At 38.2% G+C, this 20,102-nt stretch overlaps 2 protein-coding genes across 15 annotated transcripts in view; one reads left to right on the top strand and one right to left on the bottom strand.

Annotated features, from left to right (window-relative positions):
- The first annotated feature begins 184 nt into the window (after positions 1 to 184).
- LOC101275315 (lanosterol 14-alpha demethylase) lies at positions 185 to 17,742 on the top strand. Of its 5 annotated transcripts, none has more exons than XM_033420521.2 (11): positions 207 to 532; positions 2,680 to 2,778; positions 6,410 to 6,586; positions 7,808 to 7,934; positions 10,115 to 10,289; positions 11,197 to 11,316; positions 11,723 to 11,918; positions 13,289 to 13,384; positions 13,951 to 14,119; positions 14,230 to 14,270; positions 16,284 to 16,485. In XM_033420521.2, the coding sequence occupies exons 1-10, from the start codon at positions 359 to 361 to the stop codon at positions 14,259 to 14,261; spliced, it is 1,365 nt and encodes a 454-aa protein (XP_033276412.2). In that variant the 5' UTR covers positions 207 to 358; the 3' UTR covers positions 14,262 to 14,270; positions 16,284 to 16,485. The 5 variants fall into 5 exon arrangements, with proteins under 5 accessions (XP_004265662.2, XP_033276412.2, XP_033276413.2 ...); XM_033420522.2 differs by having other exon boundaries at positions 16,342 to 16,479; XM_004265614.4 differs by lacking the exon at positions 14,230 to 14,270 and having other exon boundaries at positions 185 to 532; positions 16,342 to 17,742.
- Positions 17,743 to 19,091: 1,349 nt separating this feature from the next.
- Positions 19,092 to 20,102, bottom strand: part of AKAP9 (A-kinase anchoring protein 9) — a 145,559-nt gene continuing 144,548 nt past the window's right edge. For all 10 annotated transcript variants that reach the window (XM_033420511.2, XM_033420513.2, XM_033420514.2 and 7 more), the window contains one exon: positions 19,092 to 19,637. In XM_033420511.2, coding sequence (XP_033276402.1) covers positions 19,603 to 19,637 — 35 coding nt within the window. In that variant the 3' untranslated portion in view covers positions 19,092 to 19,602. The remainder of the gene's footprint in view (positions 19,638 to 20,102) is intronic.

Raw genomic sequence — 20,102 nt, 5'->3', positions numbered from 1 at the left:
GATTCTTAGAGGGTGATCTCCTCTTAAGCCCACGTACTCTTCTGTCTCTGTACCACCCGTGCCTTAGGTGCCGCCGCCTTCTTTATGTCCTCTCTCCTGGCTTAAGGAGACCTCGGCGTTGTGGAGGTCCTTTTTAAAGGGCGCGGCCAGATCCAGGCCCCGCCCCGTTCTGTGACGCACAGGGTGGTGCGCTAGGGAGCCGGGAGTAGGGGGTGGGGCTGGATTTAGTAGGGGACCTGCGGGCCGGGGCCGCCTCCGGTCGCGTGAGCCGGTTCTTCTCCCTCCGTCGATTCGGAGGAGCCGGGGCGACCTCGGCCTCCAGCGTCTCCGGTGAACTGACGCGGGGGTGGCGGCCGGGATGGTGGTGCTGGGCTTACTGCAAGCGGGCAGGTCGGTGCTGGGGCAGGCTATGGAGCAAGTGACAGGAGGCAACCTCCTATCCATGCTACTCATTGCCTGCGCCTTCACGCTCAGCCTGGTCTACCTGCTCCGCCTCGCCGTCGGCCACCTGGCCCCACTGCCGCCTGGGGCGGTACGTGCAACCCCCGGGGGTTCTGGAGGGGGACGATGCGACCAGGGCGACCGAAGGGCTAGCCGGGGTCTGGAACCGCGGTGGTGCTGGGCTGGGCAGTGGCGGCGGGCGCGCTGGGGGCTGGGGATGGGGTGGGGGAGGGTGGCAGCGGCAATGATGCTGGTGGCGCTGGCGGTCGCGACTGCCTTGACTATGCTGGGCTTGCTGCTGGGCGCCCCGATGTCGGTCGCGTTTCTGGTGGTGGCCGCGTGTCTGGTCCTGGCTGGGGTCGTGCTTGCCTCGATTGTGGTCGTAGTGCTGGCAGTGTTGGCCAAGGCACTGGTGGCCCTAATGGCCACGGCCGGATCCGGTGGCTGCGGCCCTGGCTGTGGCGCTGAGCGTCCGGTTGGATGTGCTGGCCGCCGCAGGGGGGTTTCGGGCCTGGTGGGGGCCCTGGTGGTGATGTTTCTGGCAGCTTCGGCCCTGCTGGCCGTCTGGTGGCCGTCATCCTGGTGGCCGTCATCCTGGTGGCTACCCTTGTGTGGTTCAGTGTCCTGTGGGCTGTGTCATTACCTCTAATGGCGATTTACATCAGTATGAAAGGAGCTATGTTCAGTTTGGTAGAGTGAGAGTGACTGGAGTGTTGTAGGGACCTTCCTATGATGCTAATAAAATACCAGATCCTCTAACTTAGCGGCTTTGCTGACCACTAGCTTCATGCTTCCCTAATACATTTGATGAAGGCATTCTTAGCCAGACAAACCAAGTAGCCTTTAAAACGACCCTTTTACTGACAATGGAATATATAAACTATTGACCAAGTAGTTTTAAAAATTATTTTTGTTTGAACCATAACAGACATGAGGCAGTTTGGTTTTTTTTCCGGCAGTTTTTTTTTTCCTACATGTGGTATTTTTGAGGAAGTGTTATTTGTCTTTGGAAAGACAAAGGTAACTTTCGCGTTTTAAGATTGTTGCTGCTATTGTCCAAAAGAGTGAGTTTGTAGAGCTCCTTACTGTTTGAGACCACGAAAGATATGAGGAGTATTATCCTTTTTTATCATTCCAAGTTTGATTTCCAGGAGACTTGATGTTGTAATCTGCAGGTCTCATTTTGGGGCATCTGAAGTACCTTTTATAGTGTGTGCTAAAATGTTCCTGCTAAAACTGATCTACTCTCTGTGTAGAATCAACAGATCTAGATCATTTGTTGAGAGAAGCATGAAATGTGTTTTGTTTACTGATCAGTGTAGCTTCTTAAACATTTCCCTTCTTTCCCTCACATTACTTTGTCTTTTTCCCTACCTTCTTTAGTCAAGATTTTGGGACTAAAATTGTGAGTGGTAGTAGAAATAAGTGGTGAAGAAACCATAGTTTGACTTTTCTGTTTTTTTCTACTAATGATTAGGATAGTTGCCTAGAGCCACTAATAATACTGGGCATATTCTAGCAAGTGTTCAGCATTTATAATTGCAACGCCTTGGTGTTTGTCTAGTCGTTTATCTTATACTAGGTTTTGAGTTTCTGCTCTTTTTTTTTGCGGTAGGCGAGCCTCTCACTGCCGTGGGCTCTCCCGCTGCGGAGCACAGGCTCCGGATGCGCAGGCCCAGCGGCCATGGCCCACGGGCCCAGCCGCTCCGCGGCATGTGGGATCTTCCCGGACTAGGGCACGAACCCGTGTCTCCTGCATTGGCAGGTGGACTCTCAACCACTGAGCCACCAGGGAAGCCCTCTGCTCTTTTTACTATGGCTATTCTGCTAAGGTATTTGCGGTTTGTTTGTTGTTAAGTTACTTTTGGTGCTTAATCTTTTGGTAACTTTTTGCTTTGTTTTGTTTTTGTTTTTGTTTTTTTTGCGGTACGCGGGCCTCTCACTGTTGTGGCCTCTCCCGTTGCGGAGCACAAGCTCCGGACACGCAGGCTCAGTGGCCACGGCTCACGGGCCCAGCCGCTCCGCGGCATGTAGGATCCTCCCAAACCGGGGCAAGAACCCGTGTCCCCTGCATCAGCAGGCGGACTCTCAACCACTGCGCCACCAGGGAAGCCCTTGGTAACTTTTTAATATTAAGGACAAGTTTCTTTTTTTTTTTTTTAGTCACGAAACTAAACTGAATGTTTTGTAATAGGAAATGTAAACTGGAAGGGTTTTTTTTGTTTTGTTTTCTTGTAGAAAAGTCCACCATACATTTTCTCTCCAGTTCCATTCCTTGGACATGCTATAGCATTTGGGAAAAGTCCAGTTGAATTCCTAGAAAATGCATATGAGAAGGTAAGTCTTCCAGATCATTAGAGGAAAAGAAATGAGTGCTTTTCCAATTTTCTTTTAAACGGCAGAACATTAAAAAAACGTGTAATCTTACGCTTATTCCCAGTATAGGAAACCGATAAAATTGGAGCTGCTCTGGTTTAAGAGCTGGAGGGGCCTTGGAGACCCTTTTATGTTCTTCCATGTCCTGGGATGATCTCTGAGGAAATCTAGTTCTGGCAACTATGGTTTAAAAACCACTGGCCTCAATTTTGTATTCACTGATCATAGTTAAAATTGATACTAACTGACCCTTCTTTTTCTTAACCATGCGTCTGTGGAATTTTCTAACCTGCTCTACGTGTCTTCTGTGACTTCACTTCCACTTGGGTGACCCACACAGCACTGTGGCCCCTCAAATCTTTGCCCCTCTCCTCCCCGATGAGCTTTCTCGTGCCATTTTAGCCATTTGCTCCACAGTGCCTCTTTGAACTTGTCACTCTTACCTGTTTTACCTCCACAGTATTAATTTAGACACCCTATTCTCAGAGCACAACTACTTCTCCTGGTTAGCCTCTCCAACTCCTTCCATTATAACCATTCTTTGACCTCATTAGATGGTCCAGTCCACTGTTCCACTTACTTTGTCCTGCTCCATCAGCCTTCGTTATGTTCCTTCTTTTTACACGTTGGGACCATGGTCTATCATTTCAGTTACACTCTCGCCAGTACCTTAAATTTCCTTGCCCCTGGCTGTTCGTTGTGCTTTACCTGGTAAAAATCCAACCTTGGAGGGAGCCTAATAGTCATTTTTCCTTCCTTGTACCAGATTAGGTCCTTCTAATTTCGTGATTGCCTACCTTGAATGAACTTTGAACACTGCTCAACAGTCCTATTATCTTTCTGTGGTTGGCTCACTTTCCCACTCAGCACAATGACTATTCAAACCTTCACTTTTTGAAACTTCTAAATCTTCCTACCTCTCTCTATTAAATCAGATGACTTTGTCTCCTTTGTAAAGAGAGATTAAAAACCAGTGGGAATTCCTTCACGTTCCCAATTTCAAACATACAAATCTACTTATAGCAATACATATATAAAATAGTATTCTCTTTTCTTCCTATTACATTAATAATTCTGAAACACTTAACTTTGTGCAGTACTTAGTGCTTTATATATATTATCTCACTGAAGCTCCACAAAAATACTTTCAGGTATATCCATTTTATAGATGACAAAACTGAGAAACCGGTTATTTAATTTGTTCTTGGGCTCACTGCTAGCTAGTGACCAAGCCAGGATTAATACGTGGTCTGATACCCGAGTCTGTGCTTTTAATGATGATGTTGATACTACTAATAATAATAGAAACCACTTAAATTATACTTATGATGGCCAATGCACTGTTTTCTTTTATGTATATATAATATATGATGATGATATATATATATATATATATAATGGTATATATATCAAAAAATATATATGTATATACTTAATCTTGACAACAGTTCTGTGAAGTAGGCATTATTATTATTATTCCCATTTTATAGGTGAGGGAAACTGAAGCACAGCAATGTTAATTTCTCTGACTGTAGGACCAAGGTCACAGCTAATATGTGGAGGAGCTGGGAATGAACCTAGGCAATCTGGCTCCAGAATCTTGTGCTCTAGCCCACTATATGCTGTCACCTTGATTTCATTACACTATTTTGCCTTCTATGGGACATTAAACTCTCCATCCCTCTTTTGTCACAGGAACCTTCTGCTATTGTTTCTTCTCTCTATAGTTGACTTCTCTCTCAACTAGATCTTTCCCATTTTCTCTGGAAAGTTCTCAAAGGTCACCCATTTAAGAAGACCAAAGCTTCTCTTGGCCACTCAGTCTCCTCTCATGTCCCTCCCCCTGCAGCGAGTTGTCTGTACTTAGTCCCTATTTCCACACGTCCTATTTACTTACTTTTTAGTCCACTCTAGTCTGTCTTTTGGCCCCTTCACTAATGAGCTCCATGTCCTAATCCAATGAACTTGATTTTTCAGCTCTATTTGTCAGTGATGACCACGCCCTCCTTAAGTGTGGCTTCTCTCATTTTTTCTTCTACTTCTGTGACTACTTCTTCTCTAACTCATTTGTGGGCTCACGCCTGGCCATTTACTCTTGGGGTTCACTGAGGTTTGGTCCTTGGCCTTTATTCTTTCCTAGATGATCTTGTCTCTACCTGCAGCTTCAGTTATTAGCCAGATATAGATAACACCCAAATTAATGTCTCTGGTTCAGGTCTCTTCTCTGATCTTCAGACCTGGATATCCACCTCCCACATGATTCTTTCTTAGTTGACCAAAGGCACCTGAAATCCAACATTTTTAAAGTCTGACCCTTGATTTTTCTCTCTCCAATCCTGGTTGTCCAATTTGCTTCTCTCACCATTGTTCTCCCAGTTTTGCAATGTGCCAGAGGCCTAGGAGTCATTCTTGATACTTCTCCATCCATCAGTCCATTGCCAAGTCAGCAGGTTCTCTCTTCACAATACTTCTGTATCCATCTGCTTCTGATCTCCACTGCTCCTCCATTACCTTGTCCCAAGTATTCATCATCAGGTTCCTGTAACAGGCTCACTGGTCCTCTGGCTTTCCTTTAGCTCCTGTCCCTCTCCTCTCCATACAGGAGCCAGAGGGATCTTTCTTTTAAAATATGCACAGATTAGTCTCTTTCCCATGCAGTTTAAAATCTTCCATCACATTTCATTGCTTGCAAGGATAAAACTTCCCGAATATGGCTTACAAGGCTCTGTATGGTCTCGGCCCTACCAGACTCTGCCCTCATCTCATCCTTTCCCTCTCTTTCTCTCACCTTTAGGACCTTTGTGCATGCTCAGCCGTCAGGCTAACTGCTACCATCCTTCAGGTCTCAGCTCAGGTGTCTTTTTCTCTTTGTAGTCTCCCTTTGATCATTCTCTCATCGCAGAGTTGCTTTCTGTTATGTAGTACTTCTCACATTTGCGGTTTTACATTTGTTAATGTGATTATTTGATCAAGTTGTAACTTTTTCAATAGACTAAGTTTCATGAGTCACAGACAGTATTTTTGTTCATGATTGTATCCCCAGTGCCTACAGTCTGCAATAGTAATCAGAAAACTGCAAAGTATTTAACACAACTTGATTAACAAAAAATTAAAAATGAAATCATTCCGTGTTGGTGAGATAGTGGTAACATTGATAACTAAATAAACCTCTGGTGTCTTCATATAGCAAGTGCTGTAGGAAAGGTCATATCCTTTGGCTACTCCTGTAAATTTATCTTTAACCAAAGGGGAAAAAAAATCTATATTCTCAGAGATATTCATTATATAATTATCTATAATAAGTAAAAAATGGACACATCAACCATAGTGAAAGAACAGTTAACATATGATGTCTGTGTAAAAGACAGAAAATATTTTCAACATAAATAGTGAAAAAAGCAGAGTAGAAAGTTTTATTTATATTTTATTTGCAACTGAATGAATATAATTTGGACAAAGACTGGGGGAAGAATTGTATTAAGGTTTATGAATGTTTTAATTTTCAGCAATGTATTATTTTGTTATTTAAGATGAGTGTCTTAGCACTGCAGATTTTTTGGTAACATCACTATGGGTACTTTTCTCACTTTAGTATGGACCTGTATTTAGTTTTACCATGGTGGGCAAGACGTTTACCTACCTTCTGGGGAGTGATGCTGCTGCACTGCTTTTTAATAGTAAAAATGAAGACTTGAATGCAGAAGATGTCTACAGTCGTCTGACAACACCTGTGTTTGGGAAGGGAGTTGCCTATGATGTGCCTAATCCAGTAGGTGACACTGTTATCTTGAAGAAAGACAAATCTATACTATAATATTTATAGCTAGTAGTATAAATTATATATCTAAAGTATAGAAGCAATTTATTCTTTGACTCAAAAATCTGAAGAATCATGAGACAGTTAAAAGAAGGAAAACCATGGGTAGCTGACAAAGAATGGGTATTTTGTCTTATAGTTGCTGGCATGGACTAAGCAGTTTTAAAGGGCTTCCTGTACAAAGAAATAGAATCAATGAGAACTTAGCGTATTAGGATTTGATTTGAGCAAGTAAGAAGAAAAATCCCATTATTTCATCAGGAGGGCCTCCTACCTTCCTACTCCCACCTGAAATTTTAGCATAAGAGCTCTTTTGAGCTAGAGATTGTTGGCTTTAGAAGTTTGTGTGATTTCTTTCCTCCCCCAAAGTCAAATATTAAAGTGCTGCAATTTGATGTAAAATGCAAATCAGATAATTAGCCCAATTACTAGGTGTGGGCTCTGGCTGTGAACGTACCATGCATTACCCGATACCCTAGTATAGCAGGTAAGAATTGACATTGAGTGTTGCTTCTGGGGATTGAGGAGGTGTGGGCGAATGAATAGCTGTCCTCAAGACCAAAAGCAAGAGCCTTGGGCAATCCCTCTGGTTGGATATATCTATTCATTTTCCACACAGCTTATCAGATTCTTAAAATAGAACTGCCCCAAAGGGCTAAAAACATTCTTTGTCTTAGTGTGAATTTATTCCGACTGTATTACATTCTAATTAAACTTTTGGAAGATAGCATAAGTGAGGAATGGTATTTGTTTGGGAATAGATGGGAGAATATGTGAAGGATAAAAATAGTAGCAAAATGTAATGGACTTTTGGGAGATTGTGTTGGCATCTGGGTTGGGTTGGAAGACTAGAATATAACAGAATAGGACTAGTGAGCCATGGAGTCAGGAGTGGGGAAAGCGTTATCTATACAAAGGAAGGCAGGAAGTGGGATTCCTAATTTATCATTTGTCTTGGGCCTGCGTAGCAAGTGTCTTCTACGTGTTACTTCAGATATATGCATAGATGCTTTAAATTTCCCATATCTGGTGTGTAGTTAAGAAAATTATTTTTATTTTCAATTTTTCAGAAGATTGTTTTCTTTGAGTGTTAAAGAGTTATAATAACCCAAATGAATCTTATGATAAAACAAAATTGTGTTTTAATTCTTATATACCCTTAATATTTTGAAGGTTTTCTTGGAGCAGAAGAAAATGTTAAAAAGTGGTCTTAACATAGCCCACTTTAGACAGCATGTTTCTATAATTGAAAAAGAAACAAAGGAGTACTTTCAAAGTTGGGGAGAAAGTGGAGAAAAAAGTAAGCAAAATGTTTTGGTTTTGCATTTGTCCTAATATGGCTACTTTTCTGTGACTAGAAATCTTAAGAGTGCGTGTGGGGCTTCCCTGGTGGCACAGTGGTTGAGAGTCCGCCTGCCGATGCAGGGGACGCGGGTTCGTGCCCCGGTCCGGAAAGATCCCACATGCCGTGGAGCGGCTGGGCCCGTGAGCCATGGCCACTGAGCCTGCGCGTCCGGAGCCTGTGCTCCGCACCGGGAGAGGCCGCGACAGTGAGAGGCCCACGTACCGCAAAAAAAAAAAAAAAAAAAAAAAGAGTGACGAGTGTGTGTGTGTGTTTGTGTGTGTGTGTGTAAAAAGCAAACTACACCATATGTAAAACCACCTTAGATTTAATGAAATGAACATGTTATGATTACCGTGGAGTTAAAAGACCCGAGAGGAAGTAATTACACTAAGTCCCCGACATACGAACCTACAAGTTGCGAACTTTCAAAGATGCGATTGTGCGCCGTATGCCAGCTGTTGTACTGTACTACTGTACTTTTCAAGGTACTGTACTGTAAGATTAAAAATGTTTTCTTTATTTTTTGTGTTTGTTTTTTATGTATTATTTGTGTGAAAAGTATTATAAACCTATTACAGTACAGTACTATATAGTGGGTTGTGTTAGTTGGGTACCTAGGCTAATTTTGTTGGACTTACGGACAAATTGGACTAACGAATACACCCTTGGAACAGAAGTTGTTCATATGTAGGGGACTTACTGTATTGCTGCTCATTTAGCAAAACCTTAAAATGGGTTAATTAATGTGTGTATTATTTAGCTCATTTATGTGAATAATATAAAAATGATTCATAATTGAATTTTGAAATAAACTGAATGTAAAACTTACATTCAAGGTCATTTTAATATAATAAATAAAATAAAAATTTTTGAACTCCCAATGGGCAAGTAGAAGTCTAAATGACTTAATTATGTATGTATTACGTTATTTTTCTCCTATTGTATGGGAATGATTTATCCAAGAAAAAAGTAAATTTAAATACATAAGCTTACTGTACCACCAGAAGTGTGATTTTAGCTGTTCCCAATAGAAATCTTTAAAAAATGTATGCTTTCTCGCATTATATAAGGAGTATATTGAATGTAACTTAAAATTCTTTGGATTCTGTGAATCCAGTTTTTATATTGGACTGCAGTAATTGTTGCCTTCAGAGACAATTGTCATACTCATAGCAGGAAGCAACATCTGCCTACAGGGCAGTAAGACCTCTGTGTAGGTCACCACATTCTGGGTCTGGTCTTCAGCTTCTATAAAAGGTCCAGAACCTGGTTTTATTTAATATACCTAAAGTTCATGGGACATATTTCCTATTCTACAAGAAGCTGATGCATGAACTAGAACTCCAACTGAATAAATACAGTGAGATATAATTTTGGTACCAAGAACCCCAGAATATTTGCTGAACTTCTCTTTTTTGGCAATCTAATTAGAAAGCCAAATGATAACTGGAAGTTCGTTTGGTGAACATGGAATTAAAGAACAGGATATTGATTGGGTAATTGTTAGGACTTTTAAAGTGTCACCCAGATGTGCTTGCCTGATACATCTGTCTCTAATGTTTGGATATACAAGTTGGTGGTTACAGTTTTCTTTTATGTATGGTCAAGACCAGTTTTTTTCTGACCTTTGAGTTTCTCACTTTTCAGTTTTTTTCCCACTTTTGACCTGGGGAATAATCCATTCTTCAGCCTTTGGACTGCTATTTCTTGGAAAGCACCTTATTATTGTCCCCATATGCACTAAATAACCTTTTTACTGCCTTTATTATACTGTGATCTGGAACTCAGATAACCACATTCATTTTTTTTTTTTTTTTAACCACATTCATTTCTATCTTCATTTTACCTTTTCAAGATTAAGGGCTCATGAGTATGAGTGAGGTTTTAGATACCTTTGTGGCATCTATTTTGGCTGTCCAGAGAGCTGGGGTGCCTCCCATCATTTGGTTTCTTGCCTCTCTTTGTTGTAGCCACATATTTATAGGCTTTTTTTGATGGTATGAATAGGATCTTGTTGGTTCCTGAGTTAAGTTTTTATTCTCATTTCCTTTACAGTACTTTTATATCTCTAAGAAAACAGAACATTGTAAAAGAATTTTTGGCAAAAGTAATGGGAATGATCTTTTCCCCTCTAGATTTGTTTGAAGCTCTTTCTGAGCTCATAATTTTAACAGCTAGCCATTGTTTACATGGAAAGGAAATCAGAAGTCAACTCAATGAGAAGGTGGCACAACTGTATGCAGATTTGGATGGAGGTTTTAGCCACGCAGCCTGGCTCTTGCCAGGCTGGCTCCCTTTGCCTAGTTTCAGGTATGGATAAAGAAACAATACTTGGTCATTTCACTTTGCTTAATTACTGTAGTGTTGATTGGCTTTGTATTGACAAAGATAAAAATTAAATATAAAACAAATTGGGGGAGATTATAAGCCTCCATTCTTCTGTAAGCATTCGATATTTCTTTACACAGTGAGCTTATTTAAGTTTCAGTTAATTAGAAAGGTAATTTGTTGTCTATCTGTTCCGATATTTTAAAACCTACTTATCTCACATATTCCTTGTATGCAGGAGGGTTTCTCAACTCTACCTAAAAGTGATACAGCCCTTCTAAGCACTTGTTTGAAAGTATTTGACTAATTTGTAGTATATTGTGAAGTTTGTTTTGAAGTATTAGTACCTTTCTTTAATTTTCTGTCTCCTTGACAGCTCTATTGTTATCTCCTTAAGAGCAAGGATGTCTGTGATACAGAGAAACATTGCTCATAGGACTTGACAAGTAGCTTAGTGTCTTGCATATTAGTAGTCTCTCTGTGCCTTTGTTGATTCATTTCTGTTCAGGTGAAAAATGGGGATTTATTCTAATGCTAAATCCTGCAGAAGAACCAGAGTGACTCTGTCTGCTTCAAGAATTAATTTGGTTAAAATTGGAATTTCATGTTAATGTAAAAGAGTATTCTGCTTTCTCTTAAACTGGAAAATGGTTATAACGGAATAATCATTTGAGTCTTATTTTAGACTTTTAGTTAGAACACAGGTAGTGTGTAAAGAATCAGGGATATGTATGTTAAAACACATTTCCTGCCCTTAAGGACCTTAGAAATCCCTAACAATTTAAGATTTTCATGGCTTCTTTTTTTTCTCTTGGTTCTGAGTTTTGTCAGTTTGATACCTGAAAGTATTACCTTATTTTTTAAAGTCATTTTCATGTTTGAATTACAGACGCAGGGACAGAGCTCATCGAGAGATCAAGAATATTTTCTATAAGGCAATCCAGAAACGCAGAGAATCAGGAGGAAAAATTGATGACATTCTCCAAACTTTACTAGATTCTACTTACAAGTAAGAGCTCTTCAGATCACATATTAAACTGAAGCAGGAAATTTTTTATACATTAAAACATAGTTAAATAATATGTACATTTAAAAAGTAATAATGCTGGCAAAATTAGTAGCTATGACCTTTGAACTTTTTAAATGGATGAAACATAAATTACTGGGATCCTGTGCCTTACTGGAATCCCAGTACTGTACATGGTGAAAAGTTTGCTAGTAAACCTCAATGAAGTCTTTTGTAACCAGTATCATATTTTCTATTGGTCTCTTTTCCCTAAAGGAAAAAAAAAAAATCTGACTTGTGATGGGCAAATGCAAGAGAAAAATTAATTCATTTTGACCCTTTATATAAAGGTTGAGACATGAAATGTGTCTGCCAAATGTTAAATTTGTGTATGCGGTCCATTCTTTAGGGATGGGCATCCTTTGACAGATGATGAAGTAGCAGGCATGCTTATTGGATTGCTCTTGGCGGGGCAGCATACATCCTCAACTACCAGCGCCTGGATGGGCTTCTTTTTGGCCAGAGACAAAACACTTCAAGAAAAATGTTACTTAGAACAGAAAACAGTCTGTGGAGAGAATCTGCCTCCCTTAACTTATGACCAGGTTTGTTGGATTTTCAGTTTCATTGCTGCCTATGACACTGAGTATGTGTGGCTAATTTTTAAAGGGGACAATTTGGGATTTTCTATATACTATAGATTAAATTGATTAGATTCTTTATTTTTAGAAAATTCCCCATATCCTTCCCTGAAATGTCCTAATGCTGGATCCAGTTTCCTAGTATTCTTTTGAGGATTCTTGCATCTATATTCATAAAGGATAGTGGTCTGTAGTTTTATTGTTATGTCTTTGACAGGTTTTGGTATCAGAGTATTACTGGTCTCAGAGAATGCGTTTGGAAGCATTTTCTCCTCTTTTACTTTTTGGAAGACTCTGTGAAGGATTGGTGTTATTTCTTTCTTACGTGTCTGGTAGAATTCACCAGTGAAGCCATCTATGTCTGTGCTTTCTTTGTGGGAAGTTTTTTGATTACCAATTCAATGTCTTCACTTCTTACAGGTCTATTCATATGTTCTGTTTCTTTTTAAGTCAGTTTTGGCAGTTTGTGTCTTTCTAGGAATTTGTCTATTTCATCTAGGTTGCCTAATTTGTTAGCATACAATTGTTAAAGTATTCTCTTAGCATCCTTTTTATTTCTATTAGGTCAATAGTGATGTCTCTTCTTTCATTTCTGATTTTAGTAACTTTTAAAGTGATAGCTTAATTGATACATAATTCAGATAGTATAAAATCTACCCACTTAAAGTATACAATTCACTGGTTTTTAAAATATATTCAGAATTGTGAAACCATCATCACAATTTCATTTTAGAGTATTTACATCACTTCCAAAAGAGAGCCGGTACCCATTAGCATTAGCAATCATGCTTCATTTCCCCTGGCCCCTGGCAACCACTAATCTACTTTTTGTCTCTATGGATTTGCCTATTCTGGACATTTCATATGAATGGAATCATACAATATGTGGTCTTTTGTGACTGGCTTCTTTCACTTAGCATGTTTTCAAGGTTAATCCATGTTGTAGCATGTATCAGTACTTCAGTCTGTTTTATTGCCAAGTAATATTCCATCGTATGGCTGTACCACATTTATTTCTCTCTTCATCAGTTGATCGACATTTGGGTTGTTTCCACCCTCTGGCTACTGTGAATAACACTGCTCTAAACATTTGTGTATAGGTTTCGAAAAAGCTGACATTGATGATTTTTGCTAATGTTTTCATTTTTTAGATGAGTGAATTTTTGAAGGTCCTTACCATGCCATTCTTCGGAGTGATCTGTTATCTTGCCTTCTTTTTCTTTACTGACCATGGACAAAAATAAGACAAGATATTCCCAGTTACCCTGAACTTGTTTGTCCTGTTGAAGTATGTTAAGTATTTGTAAAACTTGGGAAATTTTTTCTCTTTTTAGCTCAAGGACCTAAATTTTCTTGATCGCTGCATAAAAGAAACATTAAGACTTCGACCTCCTATAATGACCATGATGAGAATGGCCAAAACTCCTCAGGTGAGTCTCCTGGCTAGATCTTTTCCTCTGTGCCCCCAGTTGTTATTTATCAAGAAGAAATATCATAATATCAAAGAGAATTTTTTAAATTAAAAAAGTAGAATAATCACTTCTACATAATTTTCAGTTTTACGTATTTTAAATGTATAAATATTTTTACATAATTGCAGACAGTATACATGCTCATCTGTTCTCCCTACATTTTAACAATTAGCGTTTTTTAAAATGGAAGTATATTTTTTTCTTGGTTTTTAAAATAACATGTGTTGTTGTAAAAAATTGTAACAGTGTGGAAGTGTGTAAATTGGATTGTGAAAGGTTCCTTGAAATCCCACCCCTACCCCCAAGGCATTATCACTTTTTAAAATTTGTGTATATACTTCCAGCCCCATGTGTGTTATTTGGAAATCATCTTGAGTTAAAATAATTTTTAACTGGCCTATCATGTAGCCAGTTTAAAAATATATGTATATTTCATGTATATTAATGCTTTGTTACACAATGGTCTGATTATTTGTTAGAATATTTTTAAATTATCTAGAGAAATATGTTGCTTTCATTTGTAGACTGTGGCAGGGTATACCATTCCTCCAGGACATCAGGTGTGTGTTTCTCCCACTGTCAATCAAAGACTTAAAGACTCATGGGTAGAACGTCTGGACTTTAATCCTGATCGCTACTTACAGGACAATCCAGCATCAGGAGAGAAGTTTGCTTATGTGCCATTTGGAGCTGGTAAGATGATTACATTTGACACTTGAAATGTTTGTTCTGATAACATATTTGTGCCTGTCAGAATAATCCATGTGAAGTTTATTTACAAATATCTTTCCCTCTCCTCATAGGGACATTCCTGCAAACATCTGTAGGAGTGTAATCTTTGCAGGTTGGAAAAAATATTTCATTTGTACTGAAGGAAATAGTTCTGTGAATCCTTACAATGTTCTATTACCTTCTAACCTATCTAGTTTTATCAGTTCTAATCTTTATGGTCCACCCTGTTTTCCCTTATCATAGTATTTAAAGCTCCTTGTGAATTCTGTTTTAAAGAACCATTGGAGTTAGCACACCATTTGGGCAACTATTTCAGGCTAAATATGATGAGACAATCAGCATTTCAGAAAAGAGCAATGGCATGGAAGCTTTTCTGGATTGTTAGTGAACTTTTTGGTTCTCTGCCTATATATCCTGATGGTAAGATGGTCTTTAAATTTGGGCAGGTTGTGCATAGGTATGCAAACCTCTGCATTTCAATTAAAATCCTAAAATGACACAGGCAGACTCTCATTCCTCCAATAATTTCTCCATTCACTGGTACTTTGTACAGATTAAACTATATTCTATGAATTATTTGTTTTTCCAAAGACATCATTTAAGTGACATGACATTTTTGTCATTGGTCACACCTTTTCCATACATAAACGAAAGTATAAAGTCCTTTGGGAACTTCAGATCTTAACAACTATTTAGTAAAGAAACTCAATAACGGTATATGATATAAATATCAATAAAAGAGTCATAGATTGTTCAAGTAGTTGGAAGGGGCATTAGTTCTCCAGCCCAAATTCTGCCCCATTTCTAAACTGACAATTATCTGGCTTTTATCTGGGGTTAGTGCACTCCCCATTGGTTAACAGCTTAGTCCCACAAGACTGTCCCTCACCACTTTAGATGCCAATTACAAGTCCAGGTTGGCACCTGTTTTTCTGACCAACTGGCTATAAATTCGAGGTTCTCTAGATCCCCTCCTTGGGGTTCCATAATTTGTTAGAATGGCTCACAGAACTTAGAAAACTTTATTTACTAGACTACTGGTTTACTATAAAAGTATATAACTCAGGAACAGCGTGATTGAAGAGAAGCATAGAGCAAAGTAGAAGGAAGGGGTACACAGCTGCCAAGCCCTCTGTGGGTATGCCACCCTCCCAGCACCTCCACATGTTTACTATCCTCGAAGCTCTCTGAACACTGTCCCCTGTCCTGTCCCTTCCCTGTACTTCTGTAGGGATTTTGTGGAGGCTTCATTACATAGGCACGATTGATTAAATCGCTGGTCATTGGTGATTAATTCAACCACCAGACCCTCTCTCTCCTGGAAGCTGGGGGGTATTGCTGAAAGTTCCAACCCTCTAATCACGTGGTTGGTTCCCCTGGCAGTCACCTCATTAGCAAACTCAACTGTGGTTGAAAGGGGCTTGTTACGAATAACAAAAGGCTCTTTTCCTCTTTGACCTTTATTGCTCTTTTCACTTAAGAAATTCCACAGGTTTGAGGAGCTCTGTGCCAAGATGGAAGACTAAATACGTATTTCTTATTGCAATCCACATTATCACAGTTGCCATATCTTAGTATTAAAGTCAGATTTGAAGTCAGTTTTAAGTCCTGCAACTTGGTTCGTCTTGTTAAGGATCGCTTTGGATATCTTAGTCCTTTGCATTTCTGTATGCATTTTATAATCAGCTTGTCAGTTTTTACACGTATATGACCTTTTAAATTTTGATGTGTTGCTATTTTTGGTTTATTAAATTTCTTTTTCTTCCATTATCATTTGTAATGACATTTAAAGTTTTGATTGGAAGGTTCATATTAACTTTTGACTATGGCTCTCTTGGGACAGAAGTTAAGAATATTCTAGTATATTTCCAAACTAGATTATCATCGTATGTTTCAAACCTTACTTATTTTTAACCTAGATAGATGTTAGGTTTCAAATAAACAATTGGAAAAATGATTGTATAATTACCCATGTGCTGTTTCCCCTAATAACAGACATTAAAAATCTCTTGGGATTTTTATTAGTTATTTACATTCTTTTGAAAAGAGTATGTCATCTTTTTACTATATATCTGTATATCTGCTATTCACCTTAACTGTAGATAAACAAATTTTATCATTCCAGGCTCAAAGACATGAGAAAGAATTTCAGCCGACTGTTATGGAAATGTTTTCTCTTACAGGGCGTCATCGTTGTATTGGGGAGAATTTTGCTTATGTTCAAATCAAGACAATTTGGTCCACTATGCTTCGTTTATATGAATTTGATCTCATTGATGGATATTTTCCCACTGTAAATTATACAACAATGATTCACACCCCTGAAAACCCAGTTATCCGATACAAACGAAGATCAAAATGAAAAAGGCAGCAAGGAACTAACATGTGAAACATCACTGTAAACTGCAAAAGCACTGAAGAGAATGAAGTTTACGAAACGACTCCCAGTGTACTTTTTTTTGAGTGTGTAATTTTAAAAGACAGCCAACTTAACTTACAGTTTTTATATTTTTAACTGAATGGTTCCATCAAATCCAATGGCATTTCAGAAATTTCCCAATAGTCTTATGATGGATAAAGGAAAACTGTAAGTTTCTATATAGTTGGTTTCCTTTCCTTTAAGGAAATCAGGCTCATTAGTTTGGGGGGGATCTTTGGTAACTGGCAGATTCTAAGTAACACAATTTCCAGGTATTAATTTTAAGAGCATACATAGCTCTTGGCAAGTAAGTTCAGAGTGTTCAACTCTTGTACTAGATCTGCAAGTATAAAAGCCCAGTGAAATACTTGGAAGCCTTAGATTTGTTGGGCAATGTATGTATGTATGTATGTGTAAGGATGGGTGGGTAGGGAATAAACTCCCCTTTAAAGCCTTGGATAAAAGAGAATCCTATTGTTTTGGTATGATGATATTTAGCAATGATGGAGCTATATTGTAGGAAAATATATTTGAAATAACTGGAAGCACTGTCTGTAGGAAATTGAGATCTATGACAATGACTAACTGTTTTTCCTAAAAAATAATTAATATGAAAGACTGCTTGTGTAACTTGATCTAATTACTAAATATTACCTATTTATCTGTTTGATAAATTTGTATCTGGTTCCACATAGTTGCATCTGTGTGGAATTCCAAAATAAAGTCCTTGAGGGATAAATTTTGTTCTCTTTGGCTCAAGGTGGTTCCTGTTTCCTCTCCAGAATCTAATTAGGGATGTTTGTTACTAGTTCTGTTAGTTTAGGTTAACAGGCTTTTTATTTTTTCTTTTTAAATACAAAATCTGAAATCAGGGAATCTGGCTTTAAGATAAGGGTAATACGAAGCAGGGGTCTTGGGAGTGTATCACTGGTCAAATTCTGTGAAGCCTGAGTTCAAGAATCAACTCAAATTATAACTGGAGACGTAACTATATGATACCTGTAACTTAACCACGTACTTTGTTATTACTAGCTGAGGTAAACATACTTTCCCCTATGTGTATTACAGTTCTGTTTAAAAGGCTGGAGGACTCATGTTAAACTCTATTTGTGAAGCTAAAATCTGTGTTGTTGAGTTTTTCACATTAAAATTATCTTTGAGAGTACAGTCTGCATTCACAGATTGTAAAGTGTGTGGTTCAATGAGTGGAATTTAGGATCTAGGAACTTGGATGGGAAAAAAGTTCCATCTTTATTTGTACTTATTTCAAACTGTAATTTAATATTTTCTTAATTTATGAATTTAGTCAACAAACCACACTAGTATTAGCAGTACTCATGATTTTGCAAACAGAAATCACAGATACTTTTCACATCCCATTATAGATGTTGCAGATCTCTTGAAATATCTTTAACTTTTATCACTACTTTGACATTATGGTATTATAGTTATTAGATCTGCTAGATCTTATTTCTTTACTCATCACAAAAATTTTTTTAAAGTTTGACTATTTCTATATACTTGGTTTCTTTTGCAATCCTGTATATTTTATGTCTTTAAAAGCATTATTCTGAGAAGGGATCCATAGTTTCACAAGATTGCTAGAGAGGTTCATGGCACACAAAAAAGTTAAAACTCTGGTAAGGCTGGTCCATGTTTAGTGAATAGTTTTAAGAAGACTTAAAAAGATTTAGTTTTTAACCACAGACCAATTATTGAGAAGCATTAACAAGTTTGACTGCAGAGGCCTAATGTCATAAGGACGGTGATGGTCAAATGATGGGAGTGAAATAATAAGATTGATCAGAGCACTTGTTTATCTGCTCTTTTCTCCATTCTCTCTTAAGAGTAGAATTGCCTTGAATGGAAAGCTATGTTTAGCTAAAAAAGGTTTTACCCACAACCTCCCCTCTTCAACTGTTTTAGAATACATTTGTAACTTCTAGAACTCCTTATTGGAACCCAGCTGCTAATATGGAAAATTTAGGTAATTTGAAATTTCCAAGAGTGTAGATTGCCTGTTTGTGTTGGTGTAAATCATAGATTATCTAATGGTAAGATAAAATCCTCTGGAAATAAATATCAAATACTGATGATGTCTGTATCTCCCCAGATTCGTATGTTGAAACCTAATCCCCAATTTGTTGGTATTTGTTAGTGGGGCCTTTGGGAGGTGATTAGGTCATGGCGGCAGAGCTCTCACGAATGGGATTAGTGCCCTTATAAAAGAGACCTTGGAGAGCCCCCTTGCCCCTCTGCCACGTGAGGACACAGTGAGAAGATGGCAGTCTACAAAATCAGGAAATGGGCTCTCACCAGACATCAAATTTGCTGGCGCTTTGATCCTGGACTTGCTAGCCTCCAGAACTAGAAATAAATAGAAAAGAAATAAATTTCTATTGTTTTTATAAGCCACCCAGGCTATGGTATTTTGTTATAGCAGCCCGAACATACTAAGACATGCACCAAGAACTATGGCTCGTTAAAAGTGAAGAAGGTTCAAATACAGTGTAGTTAAAATGGTGAAGTCATTTTTATTTCAGTACTTGACAAAATATCCCATAAAATTCAAAACTTCTACCATTATACAAAAATAAGTCTCTACAAGTGATATTATCTGTCTTCATCACCAGTAGCAAATATATTAGGCAGAAACATATAACTTCAGTAGCCTTATAAGAAAAGTGCAGGACACCTCAAGCTACACATTCAACAGTAACATAATGCCAAAAGTTTAATCTTTTCACCCATTTGATAAATACACAAGGTTTATAATTTAATCATTTAAATTAGCATTCCACAAATATACATGTAATTTAATGATTATTGTGCATGAATACATACACAATGCTTATATGTACAAATTCCAGTTTGTTTTCATGTGCTGGCAAGGGATTTGTATACAATCATAAGCTGTGTTCAGATTGGTCCCATTGAATATCCACAATACAAAAGCACAAAAGAACCACTGATTTACAAAAGGGAATTTGTTTAAAATCACTTCGATTCATGATGTTTCAAAGGATTATCTTCTCATGCCAGCATGAAACTGAGTTGAACCTATAAGACAGGAACAGGATAATTCAATGATTTCAAATTAGATTGTGACTTATATCAGACTAGTTCATGATGGGCAGAAGATTATTACCCATCATTTTTTTTAAAATGCTTTGTTTTCCTCTAAAAAAGTCTTATTCAGACCTGAACTGATTTTTTTAAAAGGGATTTTTAATATATATTTAAAAGCCATTGTGGCTGGCTCCATAGCAATGCTAAGTGAGATTAATTTTAAGATTCTCTGTAAAGTGCCCTGCAGGTTCAATGTTCTATACCTCTTGAAATATCTTTTGGTCTTCAAAATCTGGGTCTTGTGAAATTTAGATGCTCAAACCAATAAAGCCCAGCTATGATAATAAAAGTTTTCTACAACTACAAGTTTCTTGGGTTAGGTGATTTCTTGTATGAAGAGATAAACTACTAACTTAAATAACTGGTTATTAGTCCTATCTATTTTGTGGGAATAGT

Source organism: Orcinus orca, chromosome 9 (genome assembly GCF_937001465.1).
Source record: "Orcinus orca chromosome 9, mOrcOrc1.1, whole genome shotgun sequence".
Lineage (NCBI taxonomy): Eukaryota > Metazoa > Chordata > Mammalia > Artiodactyla > Delphinidae > Orcinus > Orcinus orca.
The sequence above is the reverse complement of the archived record's forward strand: the minus strand, read 5'-3'. Positions and strand labels throughout refer to the sequence as shown.